Genomic DNA, 14,091 nt, shown 5'->3' on the forward strand with positions numbered 1-14,091 from the left:
AGCAGAAATAGAGGTGGCCTGGCTCAGACAGCACGGACAGAGGATGAACATTGCAGAAGCATCATGATCCTTGGTCCAAGCTGTACTTGAGGGCCTGCAGCTCCTCTTTTCTTCTTATTGTTGTCATCTATCCATGCATCTGTCTAGTAAATTTCCCCCCTGAGTGCAATCTAGTGCCAGTTTCTGACACCTGCAACTAAAAAAAGGAAAATCCTAAAACTATGTTTAAAAAAAAATTTTTTTTTAAAAAAAGATATCCTCTCCCTCTACCCCGGTGCCTGGCCCATTTCTCCAGAGATTGGACCCACAACCCACTTTTGACTGGGAATAGAACTGGTGACCCTTACATGCACTGGGACAATGCTCAACCAACTGAGGCACAACAGCTGAGGGCTACAGTATGTTTTTAAATGCTTTAATGATCATCACAGAACTTGCATATTTACAATAATTCCAAGCCACTTTAAGTTACACCACTCCCCATAAATATACTATATTTATAGGTTGGCAACTATTGCTGGAAAGCATTATGAGACAAGATTTAAAAAATTGTTTTTTGTTATTGTGAAATGTAAAACCCATACAAAGAAGTGCACAAAGCAAAAGTGTATCCCATGAGGAATAATCACAAAGCTAACACCTGTATAACTATCGCATAGAATTAAAATATTGCCATCGTCTCTGAAGCCCAATAGTTACTCCTCTCTTCCCTCCAAGACATAATCAAGCTCCTGACTTTATGGTTATCACTTCCTTATTTTTCTTTCTAGTCTTGTTACCCAAGCACGCACCTCTAAACCCTATAGTTGAATTCTGACATTTTTTGAACGTTATATAAACGAAGTCATACAATGTAATTGTTTTGGGATCTGGCTTCTTTTCTTTTGAATTAGATTTATCTAGTAGCTAACTGGGGCTGTAGTTCAGTTTTATAAAATTGCTGTTTAGTATTCCATAATATGAATGTTCAATCTTTATTTCGTTGATAGACTTTTTTTTTTGGCTTTTATGAATAACACTGCTATAAATATTGCTGGTGCACACATTTTCTTAAGTGTGTATGTAAGAGTAGACTTGCTAGGTCATGAATGTGTCTTTTTCAGGTGAGTCAAAATACCAAGTTCTTTTCCTAAGTGATTGTTCCAGTTTACATTCCTACCTACATTTTAGGAGAGCTTCTCTTGTTCCATATCCTTACTAACACTTGTCAATCTTTTTATGTGTTGTTTTTTTTTGTCTAGTCTTTTTAATTTTAGCTATTTGTGTGGGTGTGCATGGTTTCTTATTGTGGTCTTAATTTCACTTCCTCCTGATTACTAATGAAACTGAACACCCTTTTGTACATTTAATGGCCATTTGTATATCTTCTTTTATGAAATTCCTGTTGAAGTTTATTGCCCATTTTTCTATTTGGTTGCCTTTCTCCTTACTGATTTGTAAGCGCTCTTTATATACTTAGATGAGACCTCTGTTAGATATATATGTGGCAAGCATCTTCTCCCACTCTGCATTGCCTTTTCACTCACTTAATGGCGTCTTTGAGGAAGAGAGTGTTAACTTTAATGTATTCAGACATCAACTGGGATTTGAAAATAATGTATCTGACAGAATAACTAGATTAAGCAATGTAAAATAAATTCCTCAATTTAGTAAAATGAGCTTAAAAGGCTCTATAGCCAAAGTTGCACATTCTTTCTTTGGAATATTATTTCTGAGATATTTATAATAGGATTTCCAATCATTTTATTTTTATGACTGAAAATCCCATTACATTACAAACCACAGAAATATACATAAAATATTTAATTTCACTGCTTGGTGGCTCTATAAAAAATAGCAATAAAACTATTGTTCTTAAAGTGTTCTGAATAATAGGACATGGCTATTAATTAGCAAATAGAAAAATATAAACATGTTAAAACATTTTTTAATCCTCTTATTCATTACAGTGGCTGCAAAATGCATACAAGCTCAGCTTTCACTATAAAATTCCAGGCATATTCATAGCCAAACAAGAAACCAGGAAAGCACAAAAACATTTTTTTTTTCAATTATAGAAAATGTCAAGCATTCTAATGGCTGATATAATCAACACCCTTCGATCTACTACCTAGATAATAAATGTAAACATCCTGTCATATTTACTTTAAAAATTAAATAAAAATAGTTATGCTCCTTTGTTCTCCTATTCCATTCCTCTTCTCCGTTTCTCACTAGAAGTGGCCACTTTCCAGAATTTGATGTGTACCCTTCCAGTTCTTGCTTCTCTATTTTCAACACATGTTCATGTGTTCATGAGCAATGCTGCTGAGTGCTTTTTAAATATCTGTTCATACTAAAGTATACTGCAATTGGACTTTAAATAATGCTTTGTCATGTTGCTATGTATACAGATCTAGATCACCAGTTTTAACTGCTGTGTTGTAATGTATGGCAAACGTATACTCTTGAGTGTATTTCATTCCTCTATCAATGGACATTTCCGCGTAGCAATACACGCACCGCTAGAACAACATCTAAGATATAACAGGTCCTCAAACATTATTTAATAAAGGGGCAGAGGCAGGCTTTTAATTCAAGCACAAGTGGCACAAAATAAATGTCAGACAGACTAGTTCTTGTTTCAGTTCTCCAGCTGTCGGTAACGCCCGCCCTATGTGCACGCGTGGCAGGAGGCACTCTGAACCTTTTCGCAGCTTTTCGCCCAACCCAAGGAGGCTCGGATGGGGTGTGCACCGGCGGGGGCAGGGGGGCGGGGAGCGGATGGTGAGGGTAGAGACAAAACACAAAGAATCCCCAACGTCAAAATATAAGACAGTAGAGGCTTGTCTGTGGTCGAGCAGGGGAGGGCGGCAGCAGCAATTGTCATCCATGTGGGGGAGGTCTGAGAGTTTACAATGCAAGGCATGTCCGGCGCTACCACATCCGGATACAGAGACAGCGGAATACAGAAGTCCTTCTCCGGGAGGGAGCAGGTCTCCAAAGCTGCAACCCGCAAATGCCAGACGGTTGCCATGGGAAACAGCCGGGGAAAGGGACCGCGGGTCGGCCAGAATTCCTAATAGGCTTAGAATGTTTCTCCTTCCGGTCCTCGGCTCTCCGCAGCCACCGCCCTCTCCTCGGCCCCCGCCCAGTCTGTGTACTCCCGTCGTTCTCTTCCCCTCCGGACTCGCCGTCTCCCTTTGAAGCCGCCATCTTGGACCATGCGTCAAGATGGCGCCCCCCGATCCGGGGGGGCCGAACCCGGGAGAGCCAGAGAGGCTGCGCGCGCATGTGCTCGGGCGCGGGAGGGCGGGGCGGTGACGTAAAGACGTGGCCCCGCCTCCCGACGGTCGCCCCGCCTCTGGGCGAACCCGGAAGTGGAGGAGGGGGAGGAGGAGGAGGGGGAGGAGGAGGAGGAGGCGGCGCGGTGGTGGCCCAGCGGACAGGCGCTGGCGGAGCCCTATACACGGGAGCGTGTAGGGGTTGGTGGGTGGGAGGCGGGGCTGCACGGCCTGGGCAGCCTGGCCTGGACGGGGCGGGGGAGGCCATGGCCTCCGCAGAGTTGCAGGGGAAGTACCAGAAGCTGGCTCAGGAGTACTCGAAGGTACCCATCATGGGCGGGGATGAGGGGTCCCCCCGGCCCTGCGGCCTCGGGTTGCCTTGACTTGTCGGGACTGGGGGGTACCGCGGAGGGGGTCACGAGAGCGCACCCCACCCCTCTCTTCTTCACCTCATCTGACCACGATTCCCGAGCCTCCACCTGCAGCTCCCAGGAGATGGAGCGGGGCGGTGTCCGGGTCGTGTGGGCTGCTGCGGGGAGGAGCTGGAGTTTGATTCTTCCTTTAACTGAACTAGCGGGCTTAGGACTGGATGACAGAAACCCTGCCTTCTGCCTCCGGTGCTGGCCGGAGGGTGCTGCTTCCTCAATTTTCCTACTCCCCATATATCTGCCCCCCATTCAATTCGGGAGGGAAAATAGAGTCATGTAAACTGCTTCACCAGGCATGGTGGTTACTGTATATGCAGTGATTTAGCAAGATGTGTGGAAGTGGTTTTGAAAGCTTGAATCCCAGGGCTGCGTCCTTTCCTCTCAGTCACCTGGAGTGGAGCAGGGCACCCACCCAGCAGGTGTTCAGTACACGTTGGAATATGCCTTTTGTCGTGCTTATGTGTATAAGTCTTCTAAATGATGGAATCCTTTCTTAGGAAAAGGGCTGCTTCTGGGGAGGGCGTTTCTGCTTTCAGAATGTTCTAATGAAGTTATAAAAGCGGAATCTTACCTCTGTGGAAATCGACGTAGTAGTCATTAAGCTTAGTTTCCAATGATCCCAGCATTGATGGTGGCAATGGAAAGACTTAGGCACCTTTTTACAATTCGGGGAAACCGAGGCACATTTATTTCTTATGATTTCATGTAACAAATATTCAGCAAGGTGAAATGAAAAAAATAAAACCCATGCCTAAACATACAGCACTAGTCTTTTCACCCTCCAATGGGGGGAGCCTTTTGAGATACCACACTTATTCCAGCAGTGCTACTGTTGGCATTTCCGTTAGAAATTGTCCTAAGCGCCTGTGTACAGTGTCAGTGATGATAGTTTTCTTTCTTTGAAAGAATATTTTCTTGTTTGAAAGGGCCAGAGTCGCTTGGAACAAATCCATATGATGAAGTGGGATGGGTGGAGGATGGCAGTAGTACACAAACTTGACTCTGTTATTTTGGGGAAAGATGTTTCAATCCTCAGAAGGCAGTTCCAAGAAATGTTCGAGCAATGACTGCATTGCTGAAAAATTGTATAATTTCCCAAAGAAAGTAATAAAAACTTTGAAATAGTTTGTCCTTTTGGACATTTAAGCCATTTCATTCAACAGATACTTACTGAGTGCCCCCTGCAGACTGCCAGAGTTGGTTGAGTGAGGCAGAGTTCCAGCTTCAGGAGATCCCTTGAATAGAATGTTCAAACATTGTACGTAATTATAATACACTATGACAAGCGTTAGGTCAGTGGGTGCACAGAGGAGATGGAGGGTGAGGGTAGAAGTTATGAGATTGGGGAGTAGGGAAGAGGGAGGGAAGGGTGGTAGCATTCCAGGCAAAGGGAAAAGGCTGTGTTGGTGGACGAGAAAGCATGCAACAAGTTGCATGACAGAGAATGGTGAAACATGGTTGGAGAGGTAATTTGGACCCGATCACGAAGGGTTGTGGATGTTAGATAAGAAGTCTGAACTTTAGTTTTTGAATAGTGGAGAAACATCAGAGGTTTTTAAACAGGGGCATAATATCACTTTCAGGAAGGAAAGGTAACTATTTGGAGAATGGATTAAGTAAGGAAAGATTGGTGAAAAGATGACCAGATTGTAGGCTGTTGGAATAGTTTGAGGGAGAGTAATGTGTAGAATTAAATGAAAATAGTGACAGTTGAGATGAAGAGGGGGCCTAGATTTAGGAATAACGGTTAAAAATACTTTTTAGCTTACTTCTTTGCTGAGTCACAGCTTTTCGCATAGCACTAAATTCATGATGGATATGAAGAATGTATGAGGGGCTCATCTTTGTGTCTTATTCATTCTGTGGGGCATGGTAAGTGAGGGAAGAAGACTGAGGGTTGACCCTGAAGTTCTGAGATGAGGGAACATGACTGCCACTGACAGAGGAGGGTGGGCACAAAGGCCAGCCAATTTGAAATGAAGTTTGGATACAATCATAGAATTTTTGGGCTGGAAGGCACATTAAAGTCATCTTATTCATATAGTAGATTGAGGTGATTGATGTTGGGGTAATTGGAGAAAATTTCTAGTGGAGATGGACTGGCTAAAAGTCAGGACAAAGGCCAGGACTTTTGGAATAATTCCCATAAAGACGATAGCTGAACTATAAGAGTGAATCAGGGGAGAACCCTTTAGGTAGATTATTTGGGGAACATCTCTGGGAAGGACATGACAGGAAGAGGAGGTGCTAAGAAGACTAACAGGTCTACCAGACTTGAGGTATTCTCTCCTATTGGACCAGACCATTTTTCATCCTTTTAATTTTAATGTGAATAACTCAGTTTTAGATTTTATTTAATTTCAGAACACCAGAGAACAGAGTTTGGTCTAAAGATTTCATTTGTTTTTTATTTCCTGTCAGTTCTAATGCCAAGCAATTTCTAGATAAAATCTATGCTATCTTCAACCCAGTTCCTATGGAAGGGGTATTCTACCTTCTTATTACCTTCCCTGGTGGAGAAATTGTGGGCTGATGTTGAAATCCAGTTAGTTTACAAAGAAAAAAAAAATGATTTCCTCTTATTCTGTAGAAGGAAGCCTACATATCAGGAGAGGAACAAACAAGATTCCTACTCCAAGGACATTTACAGAATCTTCTCATTCTTTTATAAATTAGATATCAGCCTGTGTTCCTGGAAGGAGCTCGTTTCTTACTTAAGAATCATGGTCATAATTGTCTTTCCTCTTGAGAAGAAAAATACAGTCTGAGGAGCTCCCACTAAAGAGATTGAGAGTTTAGTTAGATAAAAGATGAACCTTCGAGGCTAAAGCAGATGAGAATTGCTGAGTCAGATAGGGTGCTAAAACAACATAAAAGTGGACATTAAGACCTTAGTAGTTTGGGCAATTAAGAAGCATCACTGGAGACTTATAAAATTTCAGGTTTTATAGAGTTTAGTGGAGGAGAAAGATGTATAGAAGTTGATTTTCAGAGATTTCTTTGAGATGTGAGGGAAAGCTAATCAGAGCCTTAGTTGCTTCACTGTTGAAGAATCAAAGACCATGTCTTGGTGTTTCTTCCATGGCCTGCTATGCTTCTGAGGCTTTGGTGTATCTCATGAATTTCAATCTGCTTTCTTTGCAGAGCACTCTTGCCTGGTACCATGTTTTGTTCGTCTGGGTCAGTAATTCTCAAAGTGCAACCCTTGGATCAGCATCCTTAGATCTGGGAAAGGGTTAGAAATAGAAATAAATTTTTTGGTCAAACCTGAACTCACTGAATCTGAAACTGGTGGTCAGGCCCAAGTAGTCTGTGTTGTTACAAATCTCTCTGGTGATTTGGATGCACACCAGAGTTTGAGAACTGTTGCTCAAGGAATGATAGTCTCATCTTTTAAAAATTCTTTTCGAGGTAATTGGCAACCAATGGGAAAACCAGACATTCATTATTTCTTGAACAGTTTACTTGGCAATTGATGCTTCTTTTAGTTATGCAGGATATTGTCTTTAGGAAATTTACAGACTTACGCTGTTAGTATAGAGCTACTCATTGGGAGAAGGTCAGTTGTGATTCTGTGCGTTTGCTTTCCAGATAGTGGGGCCTGGAAACCTGATTAATCAACTCTTCCTGTAAGAGAAACAGGCTCAGAAGCTGGATTGGATTTAAATCGAATATCAACTTGCTTTTCCCCACCCTGATGCATAGGGTTGACTATAAAGTTGGATTGGAAGGCAGCGTTGTTTGTATTCAGTGTTATCCGATGGAACTTTCCACAAGAATGAAAATGTTCTGCATCCATGCTGTACAGTAGGGTAACCACTAGCCATGTGGGGGTGTTGAGCTCTTGAATGTGGCTAGTGCCATTGAAGAACTCAGTTTTAGAAGATCTTTCTAAATTGCAGATTCTGGTTTGGTAAGTCAGGTGGGGCCTCAGGTTCTGCTCTGAAAGGAATTTTAGTGATTATCAAGGCTAGAATTGCTGTAGCTGGGGTCTGCAAATGACTTTAGTATTCTGAAGCTGCAAATGAAGGTTTGGTAAAGCTTAGGAATGGGCTCCATGTTGTCTATTGCGCTCATTCACTTGCAATGGAAAAAAAAGCTATATGTTTAAAGATTATTTTTATAGGGTTGTACAACATGTATAAGTCTTAAAATGCCCACTGTATGAAAATAGCTATGCGAGAGTGGTTCTGACACAGAAGATGGTTGAGGATTAAATGAGAAATGCATATAGATGATTGTCTCTCTTTCCCCACAAACTCTTCCAACAGTTTGTGATTGTAGATAGTAAATCCTGAATATTGGGCCAGTTATCTCAATACAGATTGTCAGAGTGGCATGAGAGAGATCACCACTCTATCTCTGCCCTTGGAAAAACAGCTTTGTGATAAGCCTGATTTAGGTTTGGCTGTTCCTGAACCAGTTACCTAGGACAGGTCTAAAGTTACCTAGGACTGGTCATTGAAGAGTTAGTCTCAAGGATTTTGAGACTGCTTGGTGTCCAATAGGAACTTGAAGTTCAAATCATTTGGAGAAGGGTCTTAGAGATTGCTAACAATGACAGTCTCTTATAATCGTATAATGCATTACATTTAAACACTGTTTGCATACAGTATTTAATTTGATTGTTTAAAAATTTGAGTGCCTTCTCTATTCCTAGCATTGATCTTTCATTGTAGTCTGGAGATACAAGGGATTATACTGTAGTCTCTATCTATCATAAAGACAGTTGAGTTGGCAGATGAGAGATGAGTAGAGAAATAATAAATTAATCATAAATCACACATGAATTAATAAATGTAAAATTTACTATTTAAAAGTAAAATTAAAACTGGACAGTTTAATAAGAGGTGCCTTGTTACTATACTAGTAAGTGCTAAGGGAACTAAGGGGCAGGCTCACTGGACCATACTGGGAGCACAGGGAGTGGTTAGGAAAAATTTATGGGGGAAGTAGGACCAGAAGTAGGAAGTAAACTCCTAGAAGAACTGCTGGAGTTTGGTTGGTCACAATGAGGAAGGGCTGTGCTTTCAGAGTAATCAGATTACAAGACCATGACAAACGTGGGGCCAAACAACTAAGAGGGCTTCAGAGGTGGGATTCAGAGGTACTGTTCCTCTGCTGAATGGAATGGAGGAGCTAGTGCACAGCTTCACCTTCTGGACTGTTTTCCTGTCCTAATGGAGGACCATTGGTGATGTTATATCTGTTTCTAAAACAGGAACCATCTGCATTTGCCTCCCACTGTGGAAAAGGCTGGCGAGAAGTAAATTCTAAAAGACCGGACTGATCACAGCAGTGCGAGCCTTTAGCAGGCTGCTGGTTCAGTATGCACAAGTGTGGCAGCACTGATGCTGAAATGCAGGAAGATGCCAAATGCCACAAAGTGTAATTAACATAGCAATGGAGTATGTCGTATATCATTGTCATCCTTTTCTACCTACTAAATAATAGAAAGGGATTTTAGATAAATATTTCTAAAAGCTGCATTTTCTATTAAGCAGTTTCATTGAAACCATGTTTGAATAATTACTAATTTAGCAAACAATATTTTCAAAAGGAAAATTCAAATAATTTTTCATTATGATCATTTTTTTTATTGCTGTAGTTCTGGTTCTACAGAAAACTTACAGCTCAGTGGACTTCAAGCTTCATCTCTAGTCTTTGAAGCAGTCACTAGGAGCTTCTAAATACCACACCAAGAAGATAGCATAGATCAAAATTAGGGCAGGGGTACGAAATGAAACCTAGATACCCAAGTTGTATTGCTGCCTTTTGGCTAACTGGGTTTGAAATTATTTTTTGAATTTTGTTACCTAAATAACACTCTACCCGAGAATATGTTGATATTGCTTTAAAAATAAAATAATACATGATGGAAGTCAATATTAAAGTGGTATTTCCTTCTGAACTTCTAGAGCAGAGGTCCCCAAACTTTTTTTTGGAAAGAGCCTAATAGCAAATATTTTAGGCTTCTGGCCACACAGTTCTTTACTCGTGTCTGTCATTGTAGCTCAAGAGCACTGTCATTGTAGCTCAAGAGCAATCATCGATAATATGTAAATAATGAGTGGGTCTGTGTTCCAGTAAAACTTTAAAATTGGCTGAAAGCCAGTTTGGTCCATGGCCCTTAGGTTGCCAATTCCTGTTCTAGAGAATTTAATGATTATATTGCTTTTTCTTTTCTTTTTCTTTTTTTTTAAAGCAGAAAATACTAGGATTGCTAGTTATCTTTCATCCTCCCTTTTAATTTATAAGCTCTTTGAAAACAGGGACTGCTTTTTAAAAAAACTTTTATTCATTTTTAGGAAAAGAAGAAGAAAGGGAGAGAGAGAAACATCCATTTGTTGTCCTACTTATTTATGCATTCATTGTTTGCTTTTTCTATGCGCTCTGACCAGAGAAGGAACCCGCAACCTCGGTGCGTTGGGAAAGCACTCATCTATAAAATGGAGATAATATACAGGGTGGGGTGACAGTAGGTTTATAGTTGTGAGAACATGAAACACAGTTTATTCTTGTATTATTATTTATTAACTATTGCATTGTTTTCCGTGTGAACAACGGTAAACCTACTTTTTTCCCACCCTGTAGCTCCTACTTCATAGGGTTGTGAGGTTTAATGAAGTAAGTAAGCAAAACACTTAGGACAGCGCTGGTATGTAATGAGCATTCAGATGTTAGCTGCTTCTTAATTAAGTCTGCTTAGTCGCTTTTGGTTCAACTGCCTCAGCTGATGCCCGATAGCAAGTTTGCATTCTTAATGATGCTTGCAGTATTAGGCACAGAGTCCAGCTGGGTATGTTGATGTCCTACACTTTGATCTTCTGTAGATTCATTATTCCGTAATTGGTCCAGTTGCATATATTTTACATATGAATGGTGTGCCGGAGTTTCTAGGAAAGTAGTAGTTTTTATTTAGGGAGGTGACTTGGTTTCTTAGAAAGAACCATGTGCCGGAAGTTGAGGGGCTGGGATTTAATCTCAATTTTGCCACAGATTGTGTGTTTTTTATCAATGGGCAGCCGAGTCACTGAAAAGTGGCAGAATGGTGATTCCTACTATCCTCTCTGGGCTAATATTTTTGTTCTCATATATACATGAGAAGACAGTGATATGATTCCTCTAAAGTAATGGCGTTTTTGTTTGTTTGTTTGTTGGTTTGTTTTTGCTACAAATGATTGCTTTAAATTAAAAATTAACTATTTCTTATTCTGTTTGCAGCTTCGGGCTCAGAATCAGGTTCTGAAAAAAGGGGTTGTGGATGAACAAGCAAATTCTGCTGCTTTAAAGGTATGCAACAGGATATTTGTGTTGTGAGGTTAAGTGAGTATTTGGTGTTGCTTAAATTAGGGAATTTAGCTGATTTTGTGGGTTAAAGTCCCAACTCTGACAATAATTCACTAGGAATAGTGATGAGTAATACAGTTTTTTGTGTGTGTTTAACTTTCTCACTTCCTTCCGTGTGAATATTATGTGCTTTGATTTCCTTAGCTAAACATTTTAAAAATGTATTCTTTGATTTGAATGCGTTTCTCTTATACCTCAAGGCCTTTATTTAGCATTTGAATTAATAGGGCTTCTTATCTGTTTTGATAACTGACAGATTTCTGAGGAGGGTCATGTCACATTTATATTTATATCCCCAGCATTCAGCATATGGTTATTCCCTAATAAATGGATTTGAAAGTGTGAATCATTTAGTCTATCCATCTTGCTTTTGGGTTGAACTTTTTAATAGTAATAACCTGTGCTAATCAGGACACTGCGTGATGATACTTTTTAACATTAGCATCTTTGTTTTTTTTTTTTGTTTTTTTTAATATATTTTATTGATTTTTTACAGAGAGGAAGGGAGAGAGATAGAGAGCTAGAAATGTCAATGAGAGAGAAACATCAACCAGTTGCCTCTTGCACACCCCCTACTGGGGATGTGCCTGCAACCAAGGTACATGCCTTTGACCGGAATCGAACCCGGGACCTTTCAGTCCGCAGACCAATGCTCCACCACTGAGCCAAATCGGTTTCGGCAACATTAGCATCTTTGTTAACTGAAAGAGAAATATGTAGTAGAAGAAGGAATTTCTTTCTGCCTCATCCTAGTTGGTATGTAATAAATATTGCTTAGTGATGTTTTTAGTTGGATAATTTAATTTTAGGATATGGATTCTTTCTTGCCTGAGTTTCAATTAAGCACAGGCATGGGCAAAGTAGGTTTACAGTTGTGAGCACCTGAAACTGTTTATTCTTGTATTATTATTTATTAATTATTGTATTATGTATTTGTATTACAACTGTAAACCTACTTTTGTCCACACCTCTACACTGCCTACCTCATTCTTTTGCTCTCTTCCTTGCTCCTTCTTTAGACCAAAGGGATTAGGATTTCCTTTACCCTTACCTCTTTCTGGAGTAGCCTCTAACCAGTAACTTAGCCTCACTAGTTTCATTCAGGTAACTGAGACTCAGAAGCATGTCCTCTTACTTAGCCATTGTTAGACACCACTAGAGAAGGCTGTCTTTTGAGAGTGTCCCCTCCTCAGGGCTGAGATGGTTCAGGATGCCTTACCCATACTTCCAAAGCTCTCTGTGCCCAAGTCAAGAAGATTAAAAATAAGCTTTATTGTCATAATTTGTTAGTCAAGTTATTATTTTTCCTAAATCACTGAAGAAATGATAGTATCTCTCCTAATGATGTTTAAAACCCGTTCCTGGGGAAAGGACTTCCTAGCTTGTCTTTGTAGCCCACGCTTGGTTTGACACGCTCCTGTTGCTGGTCACGCCTGATTAACTCTGCGGTAGTGGGGATGGTGGTGACTGTGGCAGTGTTGACTGCAGGTAGTATTTACTGAGCACTCACTGTGTGTTGGGCATTTTGTTAAATACATTATATCCATGAGCTCAGTTAGTGTTCACATTAGCTCTGTGAGGGCACATGACATTGTCATCCTCCCCACTGCACAAACTAGGATTTACAGAGGGGTTGGGAGCGCTGTCTTCTGAAATTAATGATTGGAAAATGGAGTTAGAGCACTTGTCAACTAGTGATTTGTTATAAGAATGTAAAGAAATTACTTTTGTTTTACTATTCAGTGCAGTGATCATTATATAATTACAATAAGAATGACTGTTGTTCACTCAATGGGAATGTTAGGATGTCTTTTGTTACAGTAGGCTTTTGGTTATATTGGTTTTGCCTCAATGAGTTGTGGATACAATATACTTTCATTGATTTGAATTTCTTTAATTTGAACCATATGATAATTTGGACATGGGGTAGAACTAAGTTTACCATTAAAAGGAAAAGGGCTACTAAACAAACAATAGAAAAGAACAATATTTTTCTACTTATTGGAAACACATTATTTTACCACTCTAGCCTGCTCTCAACATATAAATAATGTCAGTAGACTGCAGGCACCAGCCTATGGTTTTTAGTTTGCTGTTTCAATAGACTTAAATCACCTATTCATTAAAACTTGACCTCTTCTTAGCTTTACAGTGGTTTTAACGTGAAAGTAATAAAACTACAGATCTTTAAATATACATTAGCATCTGGCCATCTGTGTTTGATTACCAGTGAATATAGCATTGTCAGAACATCATAAATAAAATGTAATTTGAGTAATATTTTTTAAAAAATAGAATGAAACTAAATATTTCTCTATTTTCCCCATTTTCTTACCCTATTATGGTATAAACATTACAGAATGGTCAGCAGAAGACATGTTGTATTTAGATTTTGTTTCTACAATACTTTCACTAAACTTAAAAGGAAATTAATATAGAACAGCAGCTGAAAATATTTTTGTGTTAGGATAATAATAATTTTTGTCTCTGACAAATCAGAATAGTTTAAAATAAAATTAAGTGTATTAAAAAGACTTCATTTGGGCCGAAACCGGTTTGGCTCAGTGGTAGAGCGTCGGAATGTGGACTGAAAGGTCCCAGGTTCGATTCTGGTCAAGGGCATGTACATTGGTTGCGGGCACATCCCCAGTAGGGGGTGTGTAGGAGGCAGCTGGTCAATGTTTCTCTCTCATCGACGTTTCTGGCTCTCTATCTCTCTCCCTTCCTCTCTATAAAAAAATCAATAAAATATATTTAAAAAAAAGACTTCATTTGGATCGACTTAAATTCAGGGAGTATTTATAGGAAACATGAATACAAATATACTTCTGGCTGTTCTTGTTTACTAAAGGACATCATTAGCTGAGTTGGAGGGTCTCTTTAAAAATTCAAGTTTATAAAATTGTAGCCTCAGGCTTTGTGTCTCCTCACTGCCAGACACATATATAACATTATATGACAACAAATAATTATGGATATTTTACTTTAAGTTGATGACTATCTTGTTATTTAGTATAGACCCTCTTTATTTTTATATTTACTTGGTTTGG

General features: G+C 39.8%; 1 protein-coding gene across 2 annotated transcripts in view; it reads left to right on the forward strand.

Moving 5' to 3' along the window:
* The first annotated feature begins 3,351 nt into the window (after window positions 1–3,351).
* Window positions 3,352–14,091, forward strand: part of PPP1R21 (protein phosphatase 1 regulatory subunit 21) — a 54,756-nt gene continuing 44,016 nt past the window's right edge. The window contains exons 1-2 of one of the 2 annotated variants that reach the window (XM_084900881.1): window positions 3,352–3,586; window positions 10,916–10,984. In XM_084900881.1, coding sequence (XP_084757007.1) covers window positions 3,530–3,586; window positions 10,916–10,984 — 126 coding nt within the window. In that variant the 5' untranslated portion in view covers window positions 3,352–3,529. Of the gene's footprint in view, window positions 3,587–7,500; window positions 7,605–10,915; window positions 10,985–14,091 lie in introns of those variants that run through there. The other variant, XM_084900882.1, reaches the window with a different exon arrangement.

The sequence above is a fragment of the Pipistrellus hanaki genome (genome assembly GCF_964339955.1).
Source record: "Pipistrellus hanaki genome assembly, chromosome: 12".
Classification (NCBI taxonomy): domain Eukaryota; kingdom Metazoa; phylum Chordata; class Mammalia; order Chiroptera; family Vespertilionidae; genus Pipistrellus; species Pipistrellus hanaki.